At 44.2% G+C, this 15,374-nt stretch overlaps 1 protein-coding gene across 5 annotated transcripts in view; it reads right to left on the bottom strand.

The window, feature by feature from the left end:
• zc3h18 (zinc finger CCCH-type containing 18) overlaps window positions 1-15,374 on the bottom strand; it is a 37,890-nt gene that overhangs the window by 7,073 nt on the left and 15,443 nt on the right. For 4 of the 5 annotated variants that reach the window (XM_079162374.1, XM_079162376.1, XM_079162375.1 and 1 more), the window contains exons 10-13: window positions 11,212-11,394; window positions 9,572-9,697; window positions 8,428-8,520; window positions 7,819-8,097 (exon numbers count right to left, since the gene is read on the bottom strand). In XM_079162374.1, coding sequence (XP_079018500.1) covers window positions 7,819-8,097; window positions 8,428-8,520; window positions 9,572-9,697; window positions 11,212-11,394 — 681 coding nt within the window. The remainder of the gene's footprint in view (window positions 1-7,818; window positions 8,098-8,427; window positions 8,521-9,571; window positions 9,698-11,211; window positions 11,395-15,374) is intronic. The other variant, XM_079162377.1, reaches the window with a different exon arrangement.

The following is a 15,374-nucleotide window of genomic DNA, read 5'->3' as shown; positions in this document are numbered from 1 at the left end:
AAAAGTCACACCCACAAGGCATGGTAAACAAGACGGGGTCTATGTTTTAAGACGGGTCAGGTGGGTTGCAGACATTGCTGCAAACCCCTGACGCACTGAGGACAGTCCAGTCCCTCCCCACAGGGAGGGAGGAACCAGTCCACGACCAAGGGGGAGTGGCAAGGTGCGGGTGAGGGGCCGAAGCTGTGAGCCACCTTACCCCCCTCAGGCCTTTTCCAAGTTGAACTAGAGCCGGTCTCGGAGCACGCCACGGGGGAAACGCACCCGGTGAAGGCCAGCGTCCCGGGGAGAGGTCCCACGAGAGGATCCTCCCACACTAACGGCCGTCCCTGACCCACCGAGATAAATCACCGGGGCAGACCCCGCGGACTCCAACCCAAAAAATATTTTGCTGCACTTCCATTCCAGCAGCCGTTTCAAAGTCTGACACTGTGGCATCCCCACAAAATAGAGACAACTGTGCCCATCAGTAGCCCAACTTTTGTCACTCCGATTATTATTCTTTGTCTTACTATGAATTGGGGGAGACTCATATTCCAAGCCTCCTCTACGCTTCGGGGGATGTAAACAGGAAGTATGATGTTGTCATGGAGTCAGTTAGATAGCTGTGAGCTACAATTTGAGCTTGATTTCTTTTAGTCTTTACTTGTTTACATTTGTTGAATTGGCACCATTAAAAGTATATTAAATTAGCTTTTAGAAGTTCCTGTTTGCAATGTACCGATGTGTTAAAATAGAACCATCACTGGATTATTTTTGACACCAAAGAAAACTTGAAAATGTGATGATTCACAAGTTCTGGAAAGCAGATGTATGGCTGTGTATTTGTAATAGACATTGAATGATATCCTCGTGTTACATCATATAGCGGTGTTAACACAGACCAGGTGCGTCTGACCAATATCTGAAATAAAAGAAAAGCCTGAGCAAGATGCCAACAACAGTCTGAGTAGTGCTGGGCGGTATGACCAAAAATGTATATCACAGTATTTTGCCTAACTCTAGCGGTACCACAGTATATCACGGTATTCTCTTCGAACTCATACACCTCACCACAAGTTCAAGTGTGCGGAAAAGGCAGCACTGATTTGGGAATGCGGTCTGCGGAATGCATTTAAATTGTTAAAATCGACCAAAGATATTTGACTTTCACATATAGATTCTTATGAGATCTGCTCTATGATGTCTTTCCTTGTCTCTCCTCCCTGTGTCACGGTGTGGGTACATCTCACTGGAGTAAGGAAACATATCAGAATACCCTTATTTGATTGGCTAAACTGCATCACGTGACGTGATTTACAACACATTGGCCTGTGTTTTTCCTGCACCGCTGAACAAGTGCCGTAAATGCTGGAAAGGAGCGTGAATAACTCCGCTGCTTTAAGGCAAAGGCCCGCGACCCACTGAAAACGGGTCCACGACAGTTGAGAATCTGTTCTACAGGATCGTGACGAGCGGTGAACAGCTGTTTGTGTGGCGTGTCTTCCGTCTCTTCCGGTTTCCTTCACCTACATTCCCCTGGGTCCTAAGCCCCTCCAAGTACAGCTTCTTATCACCCTCTACGTACCAACGTACATTTATAACAAATACCACACATATTACAGTAATCAGCGTTGCATATGTGTCAAACTCTATCGGTGCATCTCCGGTCTGTCTATGTTCATCCTGCATCGCTGTTCTGTAATGTAACGTTACTGGAAGACGGAGCCTCTCCCAGCTGTTAGCAGACTGTTGTGCTAGCAGGCGAGTGAGTTGTACCCAGCATGCAGTTCGGCGGTGAAATTTTATAAATGTACAATTATTAGTGTTACAAATTGTTTATGTGTCACAGACTGTTGTGTTGTGGTGTTTTGCTCTGTTAAAGAGCGTTAGTTGTGGGTTGTTAATTGTTATAAAGTTATGACCATGACTAGGGGTCCGTCTCAAAACAGATAAGATAACTAGCTCCACCGCTAAAGTTTTCGGTAGCAAACATCATCTTTAGCAGCCTGTTGAAGACTGTCAGCAGTGTTCTGGCCATGCACCGGTATGACGGTATGTGGAAATTCATATCGTACGGGAAATAGAAACCGGTATACCGGTTGAAACGGTATACTGCCCAGCACTAAGTCTGAGGACACTTTTTAATCTAAAGCCTCAAACCAAGATTAAGATCTACTAAGAACAAACAAAGAACAAGACATTCAAATCATCACCTGATGGCTGACAAATCAGCAACTGTTGAAGGTTCTCCCGAAATGATTTACTGTAGAATAAACAGAGGTATCTCTGCATCTGTCCAGGCATACTTGTGGGGGAGGGGCAGCCCTAGTAGTTGTGATGAGTCACTCCGGGGAGCGAATGTGATGAAATTACTGCTCTTCTAGGGAAATAGGGCAATGAACTCTCCTCGATGATGCCTCAATTCACCGCCAATGTGCACACGTAGAAAACAATGGGTGCAGATGTACTGATGCGTCTTAAGTCACAGTGACTCATATAGGTGGGATAGCACGTTTGTTTTCAGATTTGACTGAGTTGTCTTTTTGTATATTATGTTTATTCTCAAAAGCACAAAGAACACAATCATACACTGTACATGTGAAGTTCCTACCTCCAAATTCCCCCAACACAAAACAAATCACGGAATGGGATTTTTAACACGCATTGCAGCAATCGGGGGTCTTTTTAAGTACCTACGGGAGAAATTCACCACCTTTTATGTAGAAGTCCAATCCGTGTTGATGGTAAATGAAATCAATCGAAGCAATAACCGAAAAACAGGGAAAGCTGAGATCTGGGCTGTTTGCGGTCGTCGGTGTCGCACGGTGTTTGGGCACACGCCAATATTATTATTTGCCCAAACTGTTGTTTGCTTTTTTAAGAAAGTAAAACACAATCCTACTTCATTTACGATCAACAATGATTGGCCATCCACATACAAAGTAACACACTACAGCTGTCTCCTCAAACGTCTTCTGAACGTTGCTCCATCCCACGGCCAGTCAGTATCAAGCTCACCATTGCTGTTGTGTATCGCCCACCAGGGCCTCTTGGTGAGTTCCTGGAAGAGCTCGACACATTAGTCTCGCACTTCCATGACGATGGCTCCCCACTCATCCTGCTCGGCGACTTCAACATCCAGACTGATAAATTAACCTCTTCTCTCCTTCCTCTCCTCCTATGTCCTCTACCACTCCTCTTCTCCTCCTACCCACAAGGCCGGCAACCAGCTGGATCTTATCTTCACTAGACACTGTTCTACTGCTAACCTCTCCGTCACTCCCCTCCAGCTCTCTGACCACTACTTCATGTCCTACTCCCTCTCCCTCTCCTCTCCCCCCTTACTTCCTCCACCTACCCACATGGTTTCTACCCGTAGTCATCTCCGCTCCCTCTCCCTCGCTGATCTTTCCTCTTCTGTTACCTCTGCTCTCTCTGACCCTGAATCCTTCTCTCTTCTATCCCCTGATACTGCTACTGATCTCCTCCTCTCCACCCTTTCTTCTTCTTTGGACAAACTCTGTCCTTTCACCTCCAGGCCTGCACGGCCAACTCCACCTGCCCCATGGCTGTCGGACTCAGTGCGTACTGACAGACGGAGTCTAAGAGAGGCTGAGTGTAAATGGAGAAACGGCAAACTGCCGGAAGACCTTCTTAACTTCCAAGCTCTTCTTTCCACTTGTTCCTCCTCTCTATCTACTGCTAAAGCTGCGTTCTTCCTCTCTAAAATCCTAACCTCTGCTTCCAATCCTAAAAAAAACTCTTTGAAACTTTCTCTTCACTCCTCCAACCCCCACCCCCTCCTCCTACTTCCTCCCTTCTCCCTGATAATTTTGCCAACTTCTTTGACAAGAAGGTAAATGATATCAGATCCTTTTCCTCTCAGCCCCCGTCCCTGTCCACCCTCTCTCTCCCTCTCTCAGTGTCCTTGTCCATCCTCTCCATCTCTACCCTGTCCAGCTCTTCCTTCCCTCTCCATGCCCCATCTTACCCTACCTGGCTCCCCTCTCCCCTAACGAGGTCCTAAACCTTGTTACATCTAACCGCCCCACCACGTGCTCCCTTGACCCGATCCCTTCCCCTCTTCTTCAGTCTATTGCGACTGAACTCCTTCCTTTCCACACCATTGTTATGCCGATGACACTCAGCTGGTCTTGTCATTTCCCCCCCGGTGACACCCAAGTGGAGGCACGCATCGCTGCGTGCTTGGCTGACATCTCGAAGTGGATGGCGACACACCACCTCAAGCTCAACCTGGACAAAGCTGAGCTACTGTTCCTCCCGGGGAAGGGTTGCCCGCACCGAGACCTGTCCATCACCATTGACGATACTGTGGTGACGCCAACTCGGACTGTGAGGAACCTGGGTGTGACCCTGGATGACCAACTGTCGTTCTCAGCAAATATCGCATCGTTTGCACGCTCCTGCAGATTCCTGCTGTACAACATCAGGAGGATTCGCCCCTTCCTCACTGAGGAGACGGCGCAGGTGCTCATCCAGGCTCTGGTCATCTCCCGCCTGGACTACTGCAACTCTCTGCTTGCCGGAGCCCCGGCGTCGGCCATCAGACCTCTGGAGCTTGTCCAGTAAGCTGTAGCTCGCCTGGTGTTCAATCGCCCCAAGTTCTCCCACACAACTTCCCTTCTCTGTTTCCTAAACTGTCTCCCTGTAAGCGTTCGCATCCAGTTTAAGACTCCTGTGCTAGCCTACAGGGCAGTGAAAGGAACAGCTCCTTCCTATCTCCAGGCCATGGTCAAGCCCTACACCCCCGCACAACCACTTCTCTCTGCTGCCTCGGGGCGATTGGTTGCCCCGTCGCTCAGAGGTCCCTGTGGCCGATCGACCCGGTCACGGCTTTTCCCTGTCCTGGCCCCACAATGGTGGAATGAACTCCTCACTGATGTCAGGACAGCAGAGTCGCTGCCCATCTTTCATCAGGCTGAAAACTCACTTCTTCAAGAAGTGCGACCCTGAGCCTTCCACTCGGCACTTATTGTATTAGTTTGTTTCTGCATTGCACTTTTGCTCTGGTTTATGCTCTTAGATGCTTGTTTAAAAAAGGAGATGTACTTATGACTTCTGGTGACTAGTAGTTTTCTTGAATACCTATGTTGAATACACTTATTGTAAGTCGCTTTGGATAACAGTGTCTGCTAAATGACTGTACTGTAATGTGATGTAATGTAATGTATCACTAACTTACATTTCTGATGATCTGAATAGCAAAGAGGAGTTGGAACTGGTTTTCCAGGATAAGTTCCAGTGTCACCCTTTCTGCCTACACTCAAACCCACACACAAAAGTGCTGTTTTTCCACGAGCCATCCACCCACTCTCTCGCACACACCCAATCTCTATGGTCTTTCCCCAACATGCGGGATACACCTGGTATCACGTTATGGCACACACAAACAAAAATATGCAAATGTGGATGTGTTGGGAAACACAGTTCTGCTTATTGCAAATCTATCTGTTTATAATGCCATCCACTGTTGACTTACTTCCTTGCAAATGTGAGTCGGGTAAACAAACATGCAGGAAGGCCCACATTCTCCCACCCACATGCCTGCACCTGAAACTGATGGCACAGCATTCCGGCACAGTTTCCCTGTACGCCCACACTGGGCGCACACAAAATTTTAAGGAATCCTAACCAGGTTTTTAATCCAGTGTGACGAGACAGAAACTCATATCTGCAACTTCTGTGACCTTTAAAGTGATGTCACCATCATATGCCAGTGTACGGTGGCAGGAAAGATTTATTTTTTGTCTGCTACTTCTAAATGAGCTAAATGAGGTGAAAATATTTAGGTAATTTTGACAACATTAACCTTCTAGTGACGGGTGCCAATTACAGACCCTGCAGCAGCTGGTTGAGCTTCAGAGAATGTAGTTAAACCAGTAATGTCGCTACTGCCCAACACAACACTGTATACACAGTAACCACAGGCGTGCAAGGAGAACATAAAAAAATGCAGAACATGCTTTTATAAACAATGGATGTACTGGCTAGAGAGCTTGGAGAGGTCCAGTGATGTGGACAATAGCCAAAGGGTACAATAATCCAACAATGAAGAAGATATTTGTGATTTTTGGCTACCGCAGCCCAAACCAGGGGGGCCCTTCGCTGAGCCCGCCCCCTGCTGCTACCATGAAGCCCACACTGTCACTAACTGCACACGCCTGGATAAATATCGAATTTTTGGAAAACAAAAAGATAACTTTAGAGAGAAGCAGACTGAAGAGTCTACAGAGTCATGCTATGTTTGAATGATATATCCACAATGTAAAACAATAAAGCCTACAAATCACATCACAGGGTGAAAGTCGACCGCTGCATGACCTTGCAATAGTGACGGAGGACAATAAAATGCACTGTTCCCGTATAGGTAGGTCTTTATCCACTGTAACGATCCTTAAAAAGCAAAAGCTGCATGTGTTTACATTCAGTATAACTTCAGTAGCTAGCAAAGCATTGAAGTGCTAACGCTAGTTTATGTTGTGCTTATGCTTATGTTATATGGAAACGTAACGTTTTAGAAACAAATATTTCCTTCCAGCCTCTCCGAGGATTACTACTACACATACCCGAGGAAAAACATTTGACCATAGCTCGCTCGAAATCCACTCCAGCCTGAAAATGAAGGAAACCCAAAACTATTGCACAAGAGCCTGTGGAGAAGAACCGGATAGTTGTCGGACCCTGGTCGGAGCTGGCCAATGCTACGCTACAATTGATCAGTCTGCGTTCGAGGGCCGGGACTTAGCGAAGGGTCAATTGATTTATGGAAGTATCCTCTTGGTCTCGTCACTGTATGAATGGCAGCTGAAGTGACAAAGTCTATATGCACCCTATGCTATCTAACTTTTAAAATGCTGTTTAGATGTGTGAAAAAACAAAGTGCATTTCAAGACATGCTGTCATTTAGAAGGGATAATGTGCTGTTCTAGCGCGTATCCAATTCCTAAACATTGTAAATTTGTAATCTCATTTCTGATCTGGCAAACAAAAACACGCATTTGTGAATATGATATTGTATCCTGATTTTTCCTGGTGTGGGAGAATTTAAATGACAGGTAGAAGTGGGGCCTGTGATACTGCTGGATGATGGAAATGGAGTCATGGTTTCTTTCTCACAGTATTGACTTTTTGAAAACAGGTTTAATTAATAACAATAACGGCTGCATTCCATGCAGTCCTGTCATAGTCCATGTTGACACATTGACATGGCTTACTGGGATACTTAAAATGTAACAGAGCAATCATTCATGTTAATAGTAGAACATGCTTTTCCTGCTATGACTGGGGAAACTGCATGCCAACAGTTGGCATGTTTCTTGTTGACTTTATCGTGTTCAAAGACTGAAGTTGTTAATGCCGATAGGAGGATGCTTTGCTTGGTCTTGAACGTAATTCTACCAGTTGACCAAGTTACAGGAGAGCCAGCTGCCAACAGAATCTGCCTGTCTTCTTGTAAATGGTTTGCTAACCGATATGCGATACACATTTGGATGAGTGTCAAATAAAATCTGACAGTGTCACAAATTCAAAAATGCCCCAAACGGTTGTATCTAGTAACAGGCATTTTGACAAGGCCAGGACTAACTTCAGACTACAGAGTTTTAATAGACTAACTGAAAGAAATTCTCCTGATTCCTGGCATTAATCAAATTCCCTTAGCAATGTACGTAATCCAACAGATTTCCAGTGAAATTTGACCCCATAGCAGACAATGTCAAATGTAATTCATCAATGCATCATTGTTTTGTAACAGCACTTACTACAACAGTACTGCTGCCTCAAAATGCGCAGAGAGGTTGAAGGTGTGACACCTACCTCCGTGGAGGATGCTGCTGCCGTTCTTTACGTCTGTCTTCCCTCGGGTTGGGAGTTTTTCCAGGTTCCCTTAGAGGCGGGGGTCTGCCCGCTCCACCGCCGCCCGGTCCGCCACCTGCGCCTCCAGGCTCCCGGGGATTGGCGGGAGGCTTCCCTCCCTCTGGCAGGGGTTTGGGGGGTCTGCTCTGCGGTCCACCGGGTGGAGGAGGACTGGGAGCTTTCTTCATGGCAGGCTTCTCCCTGCGAGGAGGGGGCATGGCACCCGGCTTCAGCGGCATGCTTAGGGATGGAAAAAGCACTTTTTCAAGCATGCAGACAGTGATGGGCAGGCATGTGCTAGCAACTACAATGTCAGCAGAGCACATGCAATGCTCTAGCTAATGATCAATAAATAATAACCAATAAACACGAATGATGCAATGTGATGCTGGAACGAGCACAAACTAGAGACTTTATTGTTATGACAATTTATGACTAACATTATTTATTACCACTGAAAAAGAAAAGTACACTAATGAGAATATGTATTTAGGGAGAAACAAGGATGGTCGTAGATAACAGAAGCACGGCTGACTATGGATCAAATGAATTTGATTTGATAAGATTTACCCTTTAGGCAACACGGGGGGAAGATCTAGTTTGTTCTTTGCATTCTTCTGTGCTGCTGGACTCGGTGAGGGGGATGTGGAGAACGACCGAGACCTAAAAATCAACAGTAGTCAGAAAAATGGAATTATCCAGTTTAATTTCAAGATTAGATAACATCACACAAGTATAACACGGTTTACAATGTTGCATTAAGTCATTCAGAAACAAAAGGAAAGAGTTGTGCTTCGATGTGTTTTCATTTTCAAGTGTGAGCTGAACTGAGCAATTGAGGAAATAAAGCTAATGTGTGACGTCGTTAGCATTGTGACTTTATTATCTACAATTGCTTAATGATCCACTATGCTCAACAATTATTTGCTAACTATGTAGCAAAACCCACTGTACAGGTAGTGTACAGTGGGTTTGCGAAAATGTCCCTAAGAGAGCGATGAGTGTCGAAAAAGATCTTTGGGTAGTGATCTTGACTCAACATGTCCACCTGCGTCTCTTTTTTTTAGTCTTGTGAGGGGTCCTCGGTCATTGGCTTTGTTCCAAACAACAACATGTATGGTTAGAGGTATTCCTGTGCAACTCTGACACATATGATATATGTTAACTCCAGATCCAGAAACTGTAATCTTAGGTTGGTCCCAAAAATGTGTACACTGCAACTTTTAAGAGATTGCAGCAATTCAGTATTGATGGGCAATTGCCAATAAATTAATTCTATGCTTTGGAATAAAATAAATCCAGAACAGTTTAAATCCTGGTTGACAGTTTACCTCTAAGTCCAAAATGTTATCACTCCATCATTTTATCCCATTCGACATTTGTGTGGAATTATCATAATTAGATGAATTATTGAGGTATGGAGAAATATTCCTGAGATATCGTCTACATGCAGACAACCTGGCCACAGCCGTGCTGTGAGGAGGCATACACATTAAATACTGTTTGATTTTTGATATGGAACACATTTCTAGCCTACTTGACTGAACGGCCTGGGAACTTCTAAGCGCACACGCACGCACGCACGCACACACACACACACACACACACACACACACACACACACACACACACACACACACACACACACACACACACACACACACACACACACACACACACACACACACACACACACACACACACACACACACACCTAGAGCGGCTGCCACTGAAGGAGCTGCGCTGGGAGGAGTGGCTGGAGTAGGAGGTGAACGAGGAGGAGCGGCTGCGGGAGCGAGATGACCCAGAACCTGTATAGGATGAAGAGCGAGACGAAGACCTGCGACAAAGTAGTTAAGATTAATGTACAACTTAGTTAGACTTAACAGACCTGCAAACTCTAACACAAATATGTTTCATTGAATGTTTACTTTTTTATTCACAATGCATAATAAGCTGGCACTTAAGAAAAGTACAAAAGTATTAGCAACAAAATATACTTTAAGTACCAAACATAAAAGTGTTCATTATGCAGGATGGCAGAGAACGAGCCTATCGATTATGGGGTCCGATCAGACAAATGTATTTTGTGATTTATATGAAAATAACTCTCCACAAAAATATTGTTCAATTCAAACAAAAATAGTAAAATTAATATCCACATAAAAAAAAAATAAGATTCACAAAATATATTTCTGATGCAAAAAATATTTCTCGTTTTGAAGAAATGAAATTCTACAAATATATGTATCTAAAAGGATTTGAGATTTATTGATTTTAACAATAGGGAATTATCTGGGGACAATCAGATGTCTCCTCTATTTTCAACCAATCACATGAGCGTGCCCCCACCAGGGTACACCGTACGTCATATTCAGGTGGGGAACGGGTGAACAGTGAAAGTAGGAAACTAGTCAGACAGCTATCGGAGAGACAACTTCTGTGGGGAGAAATGAACTGGAACCTGGACCGATGTGAATACCACTTATCAGCTTGCTGTAAAACCAGCTGTTCTCTGGGTCCGCAAAGGGTTAGCCCACATTTTCATTGCATCATAGCCACCCTTCCACCCTTATATTAGGGCTGAATTGCCCGATTACAATTAGAGTGAAAGGTATGATAGTACTGTGCATTCACTCTGCATTGGTGTATCCATCAGCAGTAAGATTTCTTTTAAAGGATCGTGTTTTTTGTACTGTACAAAGATCACGATACACTGTCTGAGGAAATGCATTCAGATCTTTCATTAAGATAATGTCAACTTGATGTTATGAAAATGATTACTAAATGACAGCTCAGCTCAAGTGACTACTGATTTAACAATAACAAAAAAAACAACTAATGGACCTGTTTAATACACAAATCTATCTGCACTTAACAATGAAATTATAACTCGGGTGATTATTCACTCAAGAGGAATCATAGTTAATTATTGAACAAAGGATTTATCTTCATCTACTTCCTCATGTTTTAAGTGAGCATATACCTGACTTAAGTTAACAGTGGTTCCTACTGAATAGCTAGACTCTGGATGCCCGCCAAGTCTAAAAAAATGATCTGAAACTTGCACACATTCCCACAATTTTCACTCTTCAGACATAATATCAGGTAGGGAAATCTGTGTTCATTCATACAAATTTACTTTTGTCCATAACAGCCTGAAGTGACTGAGCGGAACTTTAACCTTACAATGTTCCACATCTTGAATTTGAGACTGAATTCCGCTTTATTTTTCAGCCAAAATGTTTGGGTTTTTTTCCGCAGCAGCATAACGTGAAAGCTGCTTATTACATGAAAACTTCTTCACCAAACATGATCACAGAGGATACCCCGAGTTAAAGGAGGAGTTCCTACCTGGAGGAGTTGGACAGAGAGACGGAGGAACCCGAGGGCCGATGTCGGCGGCGCCCTCGTGGTGGGGAACCCAGCCCGGGGCGTCTCCTGGGGGATTTGGACCGACGCCAGGGGTCCTTCCACTCATCTGGTCGCCTCATTACTGGAACATCCTCCTTCTTGGAGGGAGGCTCCATCGGCCTGCTGAGAATATTGAAAAGATGAGCAATGGCTGGTTAGGTACAAGCGTCAGTTTAGCTGCTGGGCTACAAGCGAGGCGTAAGACTCTTGGATAACGCAAACAGTTAGGGCCGGCTCAGGTTTATAGTTAGAGCTGGCTCAGGTTTATAGTTAGGGCTGGCTCAGGTTTATAGTTAGGGCTGGCTCAGGTTTATAGTTAGGGCTGGCTCAGGTCTATAGTTAGAGCTGGCTCAGGTTTATAGTTAGGGCTGGCTCAGGTTTATAGTTAGGGCTGGCTCAGGTCTATAGTTAGGGCTGGCTCAGGTTTATAGTTAGGGCTGGCTCAGGTCTATAGTTAGGGCTGGCTCAGGTTTATAGTTAGGGCTGGCTCATGTTTATAGTTAGAGCTGGCTCAGGTTTATAGTTAGGGCTGGCTCAGGTCTATAGTTAGGGCTGGCTCAGGTCTATAGTTAGGGCTGGCTCAGGTTTATAGTTAGGGCTGGCTCAGGTCTATAGTTAGAGCTGGCTCAGGTCTATAGTTAGGGCTGGCTCAGGTTTATAGTTAGGGCTGGCTCAGGTCTATAGTTAGAGCTGGCTCAGGTTTATAGTTAGGGCTGGCTCAGGTTTATAGTTAGGGCTGGCTCAGGTTTATAGTTAGAGCTGGCTCAGGTCTATAGTTAGGGCTGGCTCAGGTCTATAGTTAGGGCTGGCTCAGGTTTATAGTTAGGGCTGGCTCAGGTCTATAGTTAGAGCTGGCTCAGGTTTATAGTTAGGGCTGGCTCAGGTCTATAGTTAGGGCTGGCTCAGGTTTATAGTTAGGGCTGGCTCAGGTTTATAGTTAGGGCTGGCTCAGGTTTATAGTTAGGGCTGGCTCAGGTCTATAGTTAGAGCTGGCTCAGGTTTATAGTTAGGGCTGGCTCAGGTTTATAGTTAGGGCTGGCTCAGGTTTATAGTTAGGGCTGGCTCAGGTCTATAGTTAGAGCTGGCTCAGGTTTATAGTTAGGGCTGGCTCAGGTTTATAGTTAGGGCTGGCTCAGGTCTATAGTTAGGGCTGGCTCAGGTTTATAGTTAGGGCTGGCTCAGGTCTATAGTTAGGGCTGGCTCAGGTTTATAGTTAGGGCTGGCTCATGTTTATAGTTAGAGCTGGCTCAGGTTTATAGTTAGGGCTGGCTCAGGTCTATAGTTAGGGCTGGCTCAGGTCTATAGTTAGGGCTGGCTCAGGTTTATAGTTAGGGCTGGCTCAGGTCTATAGTTAGAGCTGGCTCAGGTCTATAGTTAGGGCTGGCTCAGGTTTATAGTTAGGGCTGGCTCAGGTCTATAGTTAGAGCTGGCTCAGGTTTATAGTTAGGGCTGGCTCAGGTTTATAGTTAGGGCTGGCTCAGGTTTATAGTTAGAGCTGGCTCAGGTCTATAGTTAGGGCTGGCTCAGGTCTATAGTTAGGGCTGGCTCAGGTTTATAGTTAGGGCTGGCTCAGGTCTATAGTTAGAGCTGGCTCAGGTTTATAGTTAGGGCTGGCTCAGGTCTATAGTTAGGGCTGGCTCAGGTTTATAGTTAGGGCTGGCTCAGGTTTATAGTTAGGGCTGGCTCAGGTCTATAGTTAGGGCTGGCTCAGGTTTGCCTTGGACCAGCCCTTCCATAAACTGCTATAGGCCTAGACTGCCGGGGGGCTTCCTAGGATACACTGACCACCTCTCTCCATCTGAATGCGTTCATGTCCTATTAACGAATCGTGGTTATGCCCTGACTGACACCCACTGCTACTATTATTATTATTATTAGAGTCAATTATTTTACTGCTACTCTTAATGATTTTATTATCATCATATATCCACTACTGCTGCTTTTATTATTAGTGGTGATCATTTTTCCATTATTATTTCTGCTGTAAGTGCTACTCTTGTTAATACTATCAAATGTATAATTTCTGTCAAATGGATTGATGCTGTAGTAATTTGAATATATTCATTCTGTAGACAACATCTATTGCACAATTGACATCCATCCCTCCTCAGTTCTCCCCAAGGTTCCTTCCATATACTTAACTTCGCCTGATCAGAGAGATAATTCCTCTAAATAAGCAATAAAAATCAGATTTTTTGAATAATCATGTTTATATTTTACATTATCATCTTCTCTCTGTAATTGTCTTTTTTGTTAAGAGTAATGAGGCAGTGATTTTACACTCACAATAAACATATTCGCATAGCATGAATATTTAACATGAGTGAAATGTGTGCTGCTTAAACACTAGCGTGAGGCTTTGCTGTTTGACATACACAACAGCTTGTTTTTCCTCCGACCGAAGCCTGTCATATGATTTTGCATGTTAGGCGTATTGATGGATTTTTTGTTTTTCTATTACTTCATAAAATTCAAAACATGCACATTTGGAAACATATGTAAAAGAGCTGTAGAATCATTCTGCATTCTACCAGTGGGATTCAGGACGTGAATTGCAACTGTGGATAGTTTTGGTCCAGTTCTAAAATGAATAATGTTGATGATTAGAACCCCATCTTCCATAAAATGTGACTTCAATACAGTGTATAAAAGCAGCCAGACCAAAGCGAGTAGCAGACTATCAAGCCACCAGTTCCACGGTGAATTCTCTGACTGTCAATAAGGAAATTTGTGCCATGATGCTGAAAATTGGATTGCAACGCAACACATTGATATTTTTCCGCCACCAACAACCGAAACTGCCCAAAATGCATGTGGATAGAAACAAAAAGGACTGCAAAGTAGGGGTGGGCAATGTGGATATTGATTAATCGTAATGAACTTAAACAAAGCCCAGCTGTGAGCAGTCAGGACATTGGGTTTGGAGACAGACCACAGAACTCCAGGTTCGGTTCGCACCACCCATCTCAAGTGTGATCGGACTGTGGGAGACAAGTGAAGCTCCACAGCTCCAGATGGGTGTGACTCGTCGGGTTCAAGTAGGGCTTTCATCCTTTTGCTGGCACTGGAAACCTGGATAATTGCTAGTCTTCTTTCCGCGATGACTCCGTGGGTCGGGACGGTATCAGCGGTAGGGATGGGTATCGCTGGGATTTTATCGATACCAGCTTCTACTGTTTAACAGACAATTCAATAAGAATCTTACTTTGTGTTTCATCAGGTGACTCAACCCTAGAGAAAATGATTAAAAGCAGCAAACTGCTGATACGATAAATCACATATACACATGGGAGCTGATTTGCAAAGAAACACTGGATATTCCCAGCTAAGACATTTCAAATCAACATATATGGGACTTTCCCTAGTAGAGAGGCTGATGTTTATTTTTGCAAAACAAGTTAATCTTCAAGGGTGTATCTAAATATTTGAAATGAACTAAGATTGCATTTGCTGCGTTAGGATATACACTGCAGCGGAGCACCGGTTGGTTTAGCTCCCGTGTGTGACGACAGCAGCACGGTCTAGTGTCTGCTCTCTAAACTGCTAAAGTCAGGTGGACAAGTGAAGTGATGACAACACTGTTGGTTGTAGGCTGGGAATCAACCAAAGGCCCCATGTTACGATATTATCACCATAATTGAGTCATGAACTGATCTTATTGCGATTCTAAACATTTTGCTCCAACATATATTACCTGCTAATTAATTGCAGGTAAATTTACACTGCAAATGATGAAGTTTGTCAACTTCTGTTTTACCGTATAAAATAACGTTTTCACTCTGGTCATCTCACTTCAGCCATTTTTATGGCAGCAAAATGGTTTTGTGAGTCAAGCAGACAGACTGTCGTAAATGCTGCATCATGCCAAACTGAAGTGTTTGTATTTCAGTCTATATCGTGTAATCCCGCTGACTTTGACCGAACCAGAAAAAACCCAGCACCCTCTAGTGAACTGGAAAAGCCTTTGTTAACTAATTGTTAATTATATGAGAGGAAATATCAGTTTCACTTTTTCACAATTACTAACCTCTGTGGGAGGAAAAATGTATTTGTCTTGAAATATATTTGTGTAAAATCAATCATATCCATAATTCGAAATGTAT

This window comes from Pholis gunnellus, assembly GCF_910591455.1.
Source record: "Pholis gunnellus genome assembly, chromosome: 7".
Classification (NCBI taxonomy): domain Eukaryota; kingdom Metazoa; phylum Chordata; class Actinopteri; order Perciformes; family Pholidae; genus Pholis; species Pholis gunnellus.
This window is presented reverse-complemented; position numbering and strand designations above follow the sequence as displayed.